Genomic DNA, 13,394 nt, shown 5'->3' with positions numbered 1-13,394 from the left:
AGGTGCGATCCGGAGAGGTGCGGTCCGGCTGCCGCCGGGCGCGGGCGGGGGGCGGCGCGGGAGGCTCGGCCCCGCTCGGCCCCGCTGGCCCCCGGGGGAGGCGCGCTCGGGCGCCCCCTGGCGGCCCGCCGCCGGGGCAGGGCCGCTCGCACGGCCGCAGCGAGCGCAGGGAGGCTCCGCCGCTCGGTGCGCGGGAAGGCCGGCTGAGCAGGACGGCCCGTGACGACCCAGCAGCTACCGATGGCTGCCCTGGGGCGGTCGTGTTCACGGGGGGAGATGTCGGAGTGTGGGCTGGTGGTTTCGAGTCGAATTTCTCTCGACTTCCGTCATTTTCAAGGGTTTGAACTGAAGAGCTTGGTACTTGAAAATCTCTTTTAGGAAAATGAAGTGCATTGAAAAAATGTAAACCTTCATCAGATTGTTATTTGGTTGCTCGGCATGACCATTATTAAATAGAAACCAAAGAACCCCAGCAACGAAAAAAACCCCTTCTAACCAGAGGAAAGTTGCAGAGCCGGGCACAGAGTTCAGAACGCGTTAGAAGATGCAATTCCTCTGTCGCTCTCAGAGTTTCCCGTGAGCTCCTGGCTATGCGAAGCTTTAATGAGCTGGAGGGGGCACCTCGCGTTGGCGCAGAGGAGAGCCCTTAGCACAGCTCCATGCAGGCGCAGGTGTCGCGCCGCTTTTCCCACAGAAATAACCAATTGAACGTAGCACATAAATGGAACGGTGCTTTTAGAAAGCGCCTCTAGTAATTTCTTCGTAAAAGAAATTAAAAGGGTGGAGCTTTATGACTCCTGTCTTGAACTGTTCTACCCCTGCAAGCTCCACAACAGAGTTTTAACTGGTTTTGTTAAGCACGTATAGAAAAATCTGACTGCCCGAAATGCTCCTTTCCCTTCCTAAGTGTGGCATCACACCCACATCTTGAGGGGACAGAATTATTGATATTTTTTTCTGGCCAACGCGGAGGCAGGAAGAAAAGGAGAAACATTTTATTTTCCATGTAATCAGCTCTGTAACAACAAGGAAAAATAATTGGTCTTCAGCATTTATAACGCAAATATGTCCAAAACAAAATCAGAGGAAGATCAAAAGAACGGAGAACCCATTTATAAACATGCTACATTAAATCTACCTATGAAAGCAGCTGAGAGCAGTTTGTTTTGTTGTGAGGTTCTGGTTACTTTACTTTTGTGTTTGTTTTATTTTAAGTGCTTTATGGCAAGATTATTCAGATAAGACTGACATTCCTTTTCACAAAAATAGAACCGTGTTTATTTCCAGCATTAACTGCATGACCCTTAGCTGTCCCCACAGGCTTATAATATCCCTTAATTCTGCTTGCCTTATACCTATGCCAAATTTATTTGCTAAATAGTGAAACATCACCATTGACATTATTTTATTATTTTACATTGTACAAGTATCTCTTAGAGATCTAAGCACCAGTAATAAATTCAGAAGTGAGGCACTTCTGAATGACTTTAGGATTAACTCTTAAAAGTTATGTAGTTTTGAGGCAATTGAAGGCATCTAGAAGTTGTGTTGCCATTTATGCTAAATGATGATTATGATAATGCCCCATTTTAGCATAGCAATCAGTTCCAAGGCTGAGTGTCACAAATGTAGTTTCTGGGGCTTGGAGAACTGCTCAGACTGCAGTCCAGAGCACTGGGACTCAGAAGTGAGAAGGCAGCACATTCTGATGCTGTAGCTATCTTGTACTGATCCATCCAAAACAGTTAAAATTCAGTAATCAGCATGGTTGGAGATAGGTCAGTGTTCACACAAGTGAAGCTGAAGAGGCATAAGCCAGAACACAGTTTCCATGTACTCCCCTTGTACCTGCCTTTCAGTTAGAAATACAATCCACCTAACCTGGTTGTTTTGAACTAAATTTTACAAAGTAAAAAAGTGCTTCAAATGGCTATCAGTGCTAAAACCTTTAGGAAGGCAGGGCAACACGAAAAAGGAGGAACTCTTTTTCAAGAGCCTTTTACCACCAAAGTGTGACCATGGCGCAGCCTCCCCCCCCCCCCCCCCCCCCCCCCCTTTTTTTTTTCTCTCTCTATAGAGCCATATGCATGCAGGATATTCCAAATCAATTCAAAGAGATAAAAATAATTTATATTGCTAACAATTTGCAGTGTTTCCCTAAACAAGCTGGACTTGTTCTGATCACTAGAAGCTTATCTCACATCTTGCTTTCCTCAGACTTTAGAAATGTTAGAATGTTTATAAAGTGCACACTTAAGAGGTAAGCAGCTCCCCAGTTGCTGGTGGACTGAAGCTTGCATTTTAGCATACCTGTGGTCTGATACTTTGAATATCTAACTAAAAAGTCTTAATGGGCTCTAGAACCGCACCTGCAGCCAGGACAGAGCTTTTGTAAGAACATTTAGCCAAGAGTCTAAATGTAGATAAAAATCATTATCTAACTTACAGAATAAATGGAAGGTAAAATGTGGGATTAAGTAATTTATGAAGAAAAATGTGAGATTAACGGTGTGAATTTCTACAGCTAATATTATGTGCAGTTGGTGACATTAGTATGTCATTATGGTGTTTCCAATCTTAAAAATAGATGAGTTCAACCTTCTATGGAAAGTTTAGCTGAGGTAAAACATAAATATTAATATTTTGTAGGAGGTTCCATTAACAGAGTTTTAATGTTATTTATGCTATTACTTAGTAATGAACCTGCTAGCAGAGGAACAAGTATTTCCAAGAATCATATGGACTTTTAACATAAATCTTATCAAACTTAGTGATAATTTTACTGTTAAATCTTTTCAAAATATGGAAGTACAGAAGCTGAAATGTCCAATTCCCACAGGAAAACTTACTTTCCTTTCAATTGTTTCCTAGTTTTGTTTCTGTAGGCCAGAAGCCTTCTCCTGAACTGTAGCTGGAGCAACTACATGAAGAGTATTTTGTATTGACTATCATACCACAAGAGGATAAAATGAGGATGTGACCATGCATTTACAAAGAGAGTGAGTTTGTGGGATCTGAATCCAGGATGACATGCTAACAAAAGATGTTCAGCATTCCTCTTTGAACCTTACCTTTCTGAACATTGTCCAAGTTAAAAATCTTAGAACTCCTACATGAAAAGCATTAAAGCTAATTTTAGATGGAGCAGATTAAATCATCTATCATTCAAAGAATATTGTCTACAGAAAAATCAGTTTATTTTCAAGAGAACTGGAAATACTGATTTTTCATTAGTTATAGGTATTGACTAGTGTAATCACACAAAATCAACGTACAGTGGGGTCTAATGAGCCAATATACCATGCTGGTGAAAGCAGAGACTTCGTGTGTGAGACCCCAAAGGATGGGATTTTGCAGAGGAAGCTGTGGATGCAGAGTTCCCACTGCACCTCTGGCTACTGCCAGCAGCACAGCTACAGCACAGAGCTGGCACAGCCACGGGAAGCTGAAGGTGCTCTCCAGAACATGCTGGATGTTTTGTGCTGAGCAGCCTTGTTTGCAAGCAGGAGCATCCAGAGTAGCTGTCCACAGCCTCACTGCAGACACTCATCACAGCAAATTAGTGGATTGCACTTAGGGAGGTTCTTGTTTCTGCTTGGAAACTGATGTGTAGACAGCCATTCCTCTCCCCCAGTGGATTTTGACTCCCACACTTGCCTGCTCCATCAAGGACCATCTTGGGCTTCTTTGACCTAAACTCATCCACACAAGAACTGAAGAGATGAGAAAGCACATACAGATAACCAGATAAGCATAAATTGTAACTGTCTGAAGGAACAAAACTTCAACAGAAGTATCCAAAACCCAAAATGCCTAGCATGTACTTAAGAGATTCACTGTTTTAAAGGGCCTTTTGTGTGGATTCCAATAAGGATATTTACATTTGGGTTTGTACTGGCTGCTTACCTTTAGCAGTTCAGACTTCAACAAAGCAAATATGTATTTGTTAGCCTTAATATATAACTCATCTGGGCTAACATGAAGCACTAGAAGCAGTCTTTCCATTATTTACTTAGATAACTTATTTGGAGCTGTCTGACTGTGAACCTCAGTATACACTGAAATGGGAATAATTTCTTTTACCATTTACCCAGCAGTTGACCCCAGGAGCCTCCTCCCCCACACACCTTTTTTTATGAAAGTGAATTTAGAGCAAAAAGACACCATCATGTATCTGACTAATTTTCTGTCTCGAAGGGTTTTGAGACATTGGAAGGAAAAGCCAGTTTTCCAGACCAACTGTGCAACATCATGCTAACTGCACCATGTTGTCAGCTAGGACAGTAGTTGTCTCCCAGAAGATACTGACCTTTCCTTAGCAATTAAAATTGAACAACTCTGCAGTATGTAAAAACCCCTACAGTATGAATCAAAATGTCATTTAATTGCATATTTAGCTCACATACTTTCTTGCAGTGAGCATTACCAATTTGCTCTGGTTACTTACAGCATGTATTTAATCCTACAGATTGCTCTGATTTTATTAACTAGGCCTCAGTTTGCAAACTGCAATATATCTGTACATGCATAGGCAGCACTTAGAGCAGAACAACCTGTATATAGGCTTCTAAACATTTTTTTCTATGAAAGCAAACCAATGTAGCAAACATTAATGTCCTGCATGTTCTAAGTTTGACATCTAAATAACTACATTCTTTTAAGGGACAAAAAGTGAATTTCCATAAAGGCAGAATCTCTCCCATCTTGCTCATCATGGAAGAAAGGCCAGAAAGGTTCATTTGATTGAGGCTCTCAGATGAGCTGTCTAAATGCCATAAAGCACTGTTAGCCTCTGTAATCCAAAAATAAGTGAAGTAAACCAGAATCCAGGCCTTTAACAACTAGGCAGTAGGAAGGAAAAAGGATATAGGAATAAGAGTTCTTATATCACACCATCATCAGCTAAATGTCTCTAGAGTACAGCAGAAGTTGTATCCAGACTAATGCTTAAAGACAGATCTCACATCAGCTGTGCTCCTAATGTTTTTTTTTTTTTTTCCTGTGAGACAGAACATCAATTTTATGAGAGTGGGCTAGAAAAAAAGATGCATATTCTAACAGATTCAAGCTATGATTCAGTGCAAAATCTGGTGTGAGATACTGTAGCACAAGCCAAGGACAGACACCAGAATTCAAGAGAAAAAGCAAGAAAAGTGAATTTTCCCAAGGTATCAGTGGAAGTCTAAAGACATTTATCTTAAATGTGCAAAACCAGCTAAAACAAATACCTATCAAGCTTAAGTTTTTTTTGAGAAGTTCCACACTTGACAAGCAGATTCTCTTAATTTATCGGTATTTTTCAGCAGTAATACCACTGTTGCACAAGTTTTTAATGTCAAACCCACACTGCAAGAAAGAATACTTCTGTTTTAAGTAAAGTGAGTCCTAAGACAAATTAAGGAACCTTTTCAAATCATCGTTATCTGAAAAGGAATTATTTTTTTTCAGAAAAAGAAATCTAACAAAAACACTCTCTTAATACTAAGATACTTTGCTCTCAGTAAGGAATGGTCATGGTAATTCCAGAAGTTATGAAATAACCTTTTAGCATGGGCTTCCCCGCCCCTCCCCGCCCAACCCAGGATGTGTTCAACTTGAAAGCTCACAATTCTAAATCTGTGGTCCCTTTTCATCATCTCAGAGAAGCAGCAAATAAGTCCAAATAAACCAAAATTTAAGTAATATATGATTCAAGGAAAAGATTTTATTTTAGGGCTAAGAAGTTGATAATAAATAAAGGAATATAATAATGTAGTAACAGATGTTCTCATGCACTTAACACATACAGTAATGCTGGCTTACACTGCTGTTTGGACAAATTAAGAAGAGGTATTTGGCAATATTGTAAGTTTTGAATAGTTTAGATTATAGAACAAGAAATTCTTTCTGCGGTTTTTACATTTCTTTTATATAAATTCAAATAAATATTAATATATCTATTTTTCCTCAGATTTTCTGTTCACTTTTAACATGCCCAATAACTAAGCCACAGTAATATACAACTGCCAAGAAAGAGTATTTAAGAATTATACTTATTCCTAAAAATGTATCATATTTATGTCACATTGTGCAAGCTCTTTAGGTAAAATTAGATTTTAGGAAAAACTGCAGAAAATTTAAACTCATTAAAACATATCCAGTGCAAAGGCCAGTCTAGTCCACACATTATGGTACTGTAATGTAAGCTAATATAATTTAAATAATAAAACATGCCTATATGATTCTGAGAAAGCTGAATATGTTTTATGTTTTAAAGATCTGACATCTAATATGCAGATTCTGCAATATCAGAATTTTTCAAATCTTCATGAGATGGCAAAATAATGGTAAGACTTTATAAGTAGGCTTTTTTTTTTTTTTTGGATAACTCACATTAACAGTACTACAGTGGCCAAAAAAGACAAACTATTATAATAGAAATCAATCTGATTAAAAAATTAAATATTCCAATTAACACTGAAAAAGTGTTTGTAATCATTATTTACAATTCCTCAATGATACCAGTGTATAACTTCACACAGTCAAAGTATACCACTCCCCAAGCAAATTCCAATTCCGTATCCCCACTGGAGGATCTGACAGCTGGATGTTGTTCATGGACAACCCATCAGTTTAGGGAAGGAGATCGATCTGTGGTCCAGAGCAGTTCTATGTACGGCCATTTGGTCTGCAAGCAGCGCTTCACAGGAGTGTCGTCGGTCTGCAGCATTGGTTCTTCAAAGCCCATGACAACTGCTGTGCCTTCTACATACATGACCTGTCAAAATAAACCCAACTCTATCAGCCTGTTCAAAAACTGAAAGATAAGATGATTACTTTCACCAGGTCAGGAGAGGATTTGTTATGATACACATTAAATCTGTTAAGTTTTACATACTTCTTGTTTTAATGAAATGGAAGTATGAAATCGAAAAACCCTAATCTTTGAATGCTTCTGCTTACATTCTGAGGTATGGAGCAGCTGGAGATTTCACACAGGTAATTTTAAGGACTTAACCACAAGCTATTCCAAAGACTGAGTAGGTATATTTTCCAGAAGAAGTCTTACTTAAGTCATTCTTGTTCCTTATGTCTCTTAATGCCTTACAGTCTCTTACTCTAAATTCTCCTTCAGGAAGTTAGAATCAGTCATATTGTGTCTGGTATACCTCTTTTTTCAAGAACACTGAAAATGAAACAGGTCATCTTTGTTTTCTCAGTAAATGGTTCAAAAAAAATAAACAACTGATTTTTTGATGCAAGCCTGGACTACTAAAAAAAAATCACAAAAAATTCTAAACAACCTAACTCAGATGTAGAATTACTTCTAGAAGTTGCACTTTGTGTATGTTACATCTCCACTGTCCCTTACAGTTCATACCCCTCTTATGACAGGTAGGTGTGAGAAGTGCTCTTTTCAAAATGCAGAGTTTCAGAGATGTGGTCTGGCCAAGCAATCCAGTATAGTAGCTCAAATATGATTAGGAACACAAAGAAGTTTCCAATTCCAAATATATAATTTTGTAAGAAAATCATCAAAATAATAGTTTTGTAAAAGGTCTGTTTCAAGTTAGAGTATTTTGCCTGTAACTATATTCAGTTTTGCTTAGTGACAGTTATTAGGGCTTAATTGTAAACTTACCTTTTCGTTATAATTAGATTGCTTCAGTCCATTGTAATGGTAAACAGTGAATGACTCTGAAACCCTGGAGTCCTAATAGAAAAAAGACAGTTAATTTCACGTGACATCCATTGTGCCTTGATTCTCTACTCTTTATAACTAGACAGATGCATTCCACGAGGAAGACTCAAGAAAACTGTTAAAAAGTACCATTTTTTTAGGTGACAAAATCATCATTTTACCTTTCTTATCACAAATAAAAAACAAAATGTCAGTAAATTAATGAGTAATGTCCGCAACAGCAAGTCAAGATTTTCTGCGTTTACTTGGACACTTTGAACTACAACTTCAGCACTGATCATGGAGAATCCATCCTAATTTTTAATGTCAGACACCTTATTCAGTAGTTGCATGCATGTTTACTCATGACAGTTTGGATGCCAGGAAGTTTTTTACTAAGGACCAGATCCAATCTCTGGCCCTCCATCTGAGAGCTAAAAGGGTAATACTCCCATATACTTCACTTCCTTTGAAGACACCAGTTCTGTTGCCAAGGTCCAACAGCAAAGGTACTGGCTCTGGGTGATCTTTAACATTCTAGGTGTTTAAATGCTGTACTCCTAAGAGGACTGAAAGTTTTGGATTTCACTGAAACAGGAAACACACGTCAGGTGTAGTATCAGCTCTTTTATGCCTACCGGACCAGGCTCCAAACAAAAACTTATCCCCTTTTTTTGAGCACATGGAGGTAAAGGTTGGAACGAGAATAAATCTGCTCAGATTACAGTACATCCATCAGATTACAAAAACCCACATTAATTTTTCTACTCTTTAATGATTCACAAGCTCTATCTCTCTATGTGTCTCTCACAGCCACCCAGGCTATTCAGTGGAGGGAGGGTGGTGAAAGGGAAGACAAGAAGTAATTCTCCTTACAGAAGTTGCTTCACAGAAATAAATAAAATTAAGCCTTCCTGGAAAGAAAGAGGACACATTCATTTCCCTGAGGAAGTTGCCCACCCAGAAGGGAAAAAAAATGCTGTTTCCTAGTTCATGTCTCATGGAAGTTAAGAATTTTGTGCAGTTATTGTTTACAAAAAAAAAAGGGGGGGGGGGGGGGGGGAGCTCACAGCGCCTCTGTAGGTGTCTGCCCTAAATAGTAAGGTGTCAGGCTTTGAATTATTTTTTTCTAAGCCAACAGCTTTCAGAAGGAAAGCTGAAATTCCTTCCAGTTTTTGAGGTGGAGCTGAGTACTTTCTAGGAGTGTAAGAATAGGGGTTTGAATATTCTCAGCAAAGGAATCAAATCTGGGTTTCCTGAGTCACAGCTCTATGTTCAAATATTAACATCAACAATTCCAACCATCACTGGTATCTCCTATTTTCTCACAGTATTTGAAAGAAAGACATTAATTTTCATTTCTGCAGAATTTCACTTTCAGAAAGAATTCTGAGTAAGGTGTCAGTATGGGTAAGGGCTACTGCTACCCGATCCACAGAGTACAGCCAGATTGAAAAAATATGGTTCCAATCCATGCTGATTGTTCAAAGAGGACCCATAATGCAGTAATAATTCCATGTTTTTTACTAGAGCCAGTGAATTTTAACAGGACAGGCAAAACTGCTTGGTGAGAATCACATGCAGCAGGGAATTAGCACTTGACAGACGACATTGACTTGGGGGCTCCAACGTTACAAGAGGCAGAGTTCCTCCACCAAGGTGACCAAGGCAGGGCTCTGCCCATGATTGCACTATGCTTTGTTTTTCCCTTCTTCAGTCAATGATGCCCTTATGACAGGCAAGAGAGGCAGCAGCCCCATACAATGGCTCTTTTCTCCTCCACTACCCTATGGCCCATGGTACCAGACAGTTTAAGCACAGCCAATTATGGAGGATGTTCTTTGGCATTATGAACTTCATTCTAAGCATCTGGGGCCTGAAATGAAGCAGTGGAGTCTTCCAGATTTGCAAATGTAATAGTAATAAATAAATTATATTCAATTGTACATACATTTCCACTTCTGTATAAACAAATAACAGGAAGAAGAAACAGTTGGCAAAAATACAATGTAGATATAACTCTAAAAGGCCAGAGAAAATGAACACTAACTCCTCTTTCTCTTTCCTCCAGATAATGAAAGCCTCTGAATGATACATTTAGTCCCTACCACCTTTGGCAGTGCAATTCTCATGTCTTCTGACTGACCATGTTTCATAGTACACAATGCTATACCCAGCGCTGCACAATCCTAACAAAAAAAGAATCTTGCTGAAGGCACGTAAACCCATCAGTTTCACATTTCCTTGACTGTAACAGTTAAGCCACACAATTTCAGTGACACCTTAAGCTAAAAAGCATTTAAAGAAGTACTCCTCTAAGCCCTTCTCCTGCTTCCACCAGCCTATCCTTCTACCCCCAGGTAAACCTGCTCTCTTTTGCCAATATAAGCATGTGCGCGCCCATGGAAAAAGCCCCCCCATACCTGCAAAGAGAGCTCTTATCCAGACCAGCTCCCTGCTCTGGTTTACCACAAATCCCTTTAAAGAGGCTTCTGGTGGCAGGAAGGCAGAGTGAGAGCAGGAAAATGTGGTCCAAGGCAAAGGGAAAAGAGGACAGCAGTGCTAGGTTAACACCTGCCTCTTAGTAGTGGTGCAGTCTTAAAAGACATATGGAATGGACTAAGAGTTTGAAGATGATTTTCCAATACCCTAATTTCCACAAATGCTAAACCTAAGTCTATCATGACTTTTTTGTTCAAGTGTCAAAACCTTTTACATTATCAAGAAATGCACATAAAAACAGTTTTAAATATGTTTGCAACCTTCTCCTGTTTGCGACCTTTTCCCATTTGCAAGCAACATTTTTAATTATTGATAAAACCAGTACAGTAATTTATTCCCAGAAAAACCAAATTCGGATGAACTTTCTGAGTAAGGAAACAATTTAATGTCATACACAAAATTATTATACATTTCCTGAAAATAAATTTAGAACAATGGAGTTTTCTTGTAGTGTAAAGCTGACAAAATCATGGATGTTATAGAAAATAGAAGTCAACCATTTATAGTGGAATACAGAAGCTTTCTGTTGATCAGCTGAGTTGAATGAATGCAATACTTATTAAAAATTGCTCTTGTGATACTCATGAAAGCTTTTAATGAATCTCAAAGCCAAACAGAACAGACAGTGCTCTGCAGCAATAAAACTATATTGATTACCTGCTCAGGGAAAAATTCTTGCAGAAAGGGACCCAGTAGTATGATGCCCAGTCCTTCTGGGTCTAATTTGGTCTTCATGAGGTTTACACTAAGATAAAAACATTAAATATAAAAGTATGAGTATGACACTTTTATTCTTGCATGACTAAGTTATGCTGTGCTACCACAGTACTGACTGCCAAGTATAGCAATACTATTCTATTTTTAATCGTAAGTGACAACTGCACCAGAATGGCATGCAAGTTGCCAAAACATGGTTATTTTTAAGTAAAAAGTAATCTGTTATTTTAAATTAAATAAGTGATAATTCTGAAGCACCACCATATTTGGTAAAATAATTTGAAACTCATATAATCTAAAACCAGGTTTACAGCCTAAAAGGCATTTTGCTGTCTTGTAAGCATTCTTTAAAGATACAAAAACCAGTCATCTTTCAAATATAGCTCTGTCACTGCCAAATAACCTGTTTTTAAACAAAGATTTGAAAACCTTCCAAGATTTTCTAAGTATGCTTAAATAAAATTAAATTTAACAGATACATTTCTTATTTATATCACGTACTCGGCATCAAAGAAGCCAGAACCAACAAACAATGGAAATACTAACAGTACTCATCTGGAAGCCTTACTGCATGACTACGGTCTAATTTCAGGTCACTGCAAACGAAGGTCAATTATAAGACTATATATCTATTTAAGCAATGTATTTCTACAGGCAGCAGACTGTATCTATTTGCATCTACCTAGCCCTCTGCTTGAGTTACAAGTTGTACCGTCCACAAGAACGTCCTCATTGGGTCAAACCAACAGAGCGTCTTGCCCAGTATCCTGTTCCTGACACTGGTCAGTAGTGGATGCTTACGATAGAGAACAACAGGGCAAACACACATCCTTAGTTTACCCTCCCCATTTCCAGCAGTCTGCTGCTCAAAGACATCTTCAGTGACAGGCAGTATCTAAAACACAAAGATATATATTTTTCTTTCCATGCATGTGCCTAATTGGCTTTGAACTCATCTATATTTCTGGCTCTTAATAAACTCCACTCAAAAAGTTAGAATTAAACAATGGATTCTGGGAATAAATGTCTTCTCTGTTTTGAACCTGTCACCTGATTCAGTTTGATGTACTGTGTGAAGCAATTAACAGTCACTACTTATCTGTGTTAATGGTTGTCTATCTTTTCCAGGTCAAACAGTCCTAACCTAGCTTTTCCTTGCACTAATGGCATTCTGTATCATTAATTAGCCTTATTGCCTTCCTGATACCTTTCTACAATATTCATTTTCTAAGATGGAGTGAAGCATCGGGTATTTATTCCATGACATAACTCCTATGAATTCTTCTCCATATGTCTGTCACTATGAGTTTAAATCTAGAGATCTGTTTCCTGACCAGTAATATCTAGTTCACAGACCAACAATGTGTATGTGAAATCAGCACTGCTTTATCCCCTGAGCAATCAAGCTACATTTACTTTATTGACACTTCTCTGTTCCTGTACCTTCTAGTAACTTCTGCTGCTCTTACACTTTCTTTTTTTTAACATCTCAAACACATTTTTATCACCAACAATCGTACAACTCCCTACTGTCAAATCCTTGCTGGTAAAATAATAAAACTCACAGGCTTAATACAAATTCCTGTAAGTCTTCTAATTATCTTCCTCCATTAAGAAAAAGTGACATTTTTATTCTTCGATCAATTCTTTATTTACAAAAAAATTCCTTTCTATTCCATGTCTGCACATGAAATATTTACACATGAATTTTCCCTAGACTGGCCTTCAAATCCTTTTCTAAGTCCTGTTGTTCATTTGTCACCTTTCTCATTCCTATACTATTTGGTACCAGCGCAGTTCACAGTGGTCAGTACCTTAAAATAGCTCAGCAATGTCATTCTAATGTTTCTTCAGGATGTTGAGTTTTTTTACTTATTTTGACACTTCAGAATCTTAGTTACTCTGATCACCCATCAAAAGGCTTAAGTACAGAACCACTCTGTAATCTTCTCCAGTGATGAAAACTGCTCCCATCCAGAATATAAAGAACTCACTGCACTTTTTTAATTGACTTTGAATACTTTTAAAACACTGGGAATCATCTATCAAGACTACAAACCTCTTGCAAGCCTCTTGGCACTGATGAGCTCAGAAGAATACTATTAGTTTTTGTTTGGTTTATTTACATTTAACATTCCATAAATTCAGATTCTTCCCTTTTTTTAATGTACACACTATGTTTTTCTTTCAGAAGATGCACTTCTAGTTTCTCATAGATGCTTCTTTTACTACTTAGGCCTTTAAACACCCACCAGGTCTCTTTTCTTGGGGGCTGTGGGTGGAAGGTGTAGCTTCCAAGGTCTTTTTGATTGTTGCACAGAAGCATTTTGTCCTTTTGGCTACCACTTCTGTTTTTTCATCTTTAAGTAACTTCCTTTCTTGGTGCTAACATAGAACTAGTAGTAAATTATTAGGATTCTTTTTGTTTCTCCCTCACCACACGTAGGATGTGTTATGCAAATCTTAAGAGAGTGGATCTGTTAAGGTCCTTGGAAGAAGAATTCTAAAATTTGTA

The 13,394-nt window shown here is 38.3% G+C and overlaps 1 protein-coding gene across 2 annotated transcripts in view; it reads right to left on the bottom strand.

The window, feature by feature from the left end:
- Positions 1 to 5,684: 5,684 nt before the first annotated feature.
- The window catches only part of MINDY3 (MINDY lysine 48 deubiquitinase 3), a 47,143-nt gene continuing 39,433 nt past the window's right edge, over positions 5,685 to 13,394 (bottom strand). For both annotated transcript variants that reach the window (XM_058831927.1, XM_058831928.1), the window contains 3 exons: positions 10,820 to 10,907; positions 7,622 to 7,693; positions 5,685 to 6,757 (listed from right to left, as the gene is read on the bottom strand). In XM_058831927.1, the coding sequence (XP_058687910.1) occupies positions 6,608 to 6,757; positions 7,622 to 7,693; positions 10,820 to 10,907 (310 nt within the window). In that variant the 3' untranslated portion in view covers positions 5,685 to 6,607. The remainder of the gene's footprint in view (positions 6,758 to 7,621; positions 7,694 to 10,819; positions 10,908 to 13,394) is intronic.

Source organism: Poecile atricapillus, chromosome 2, assembly GCF_030490865.1.
Source record: "Poecile atricapillus isolate bPoeAtr1 chromosome 2, bPoeAtr1.hap1, whole genome shotgun sequence".
In the NCBI taxonomy this organism is placed as follows: domain Eukaryota; kingdom Metazoa; phylum Chordata; class Aves; order Passeriformes; family Paridae; genus Poecile; species Poecile atricapillus.
This window is presented reverse-complemented; position numbering and strand designations above follow the sequence as displayed.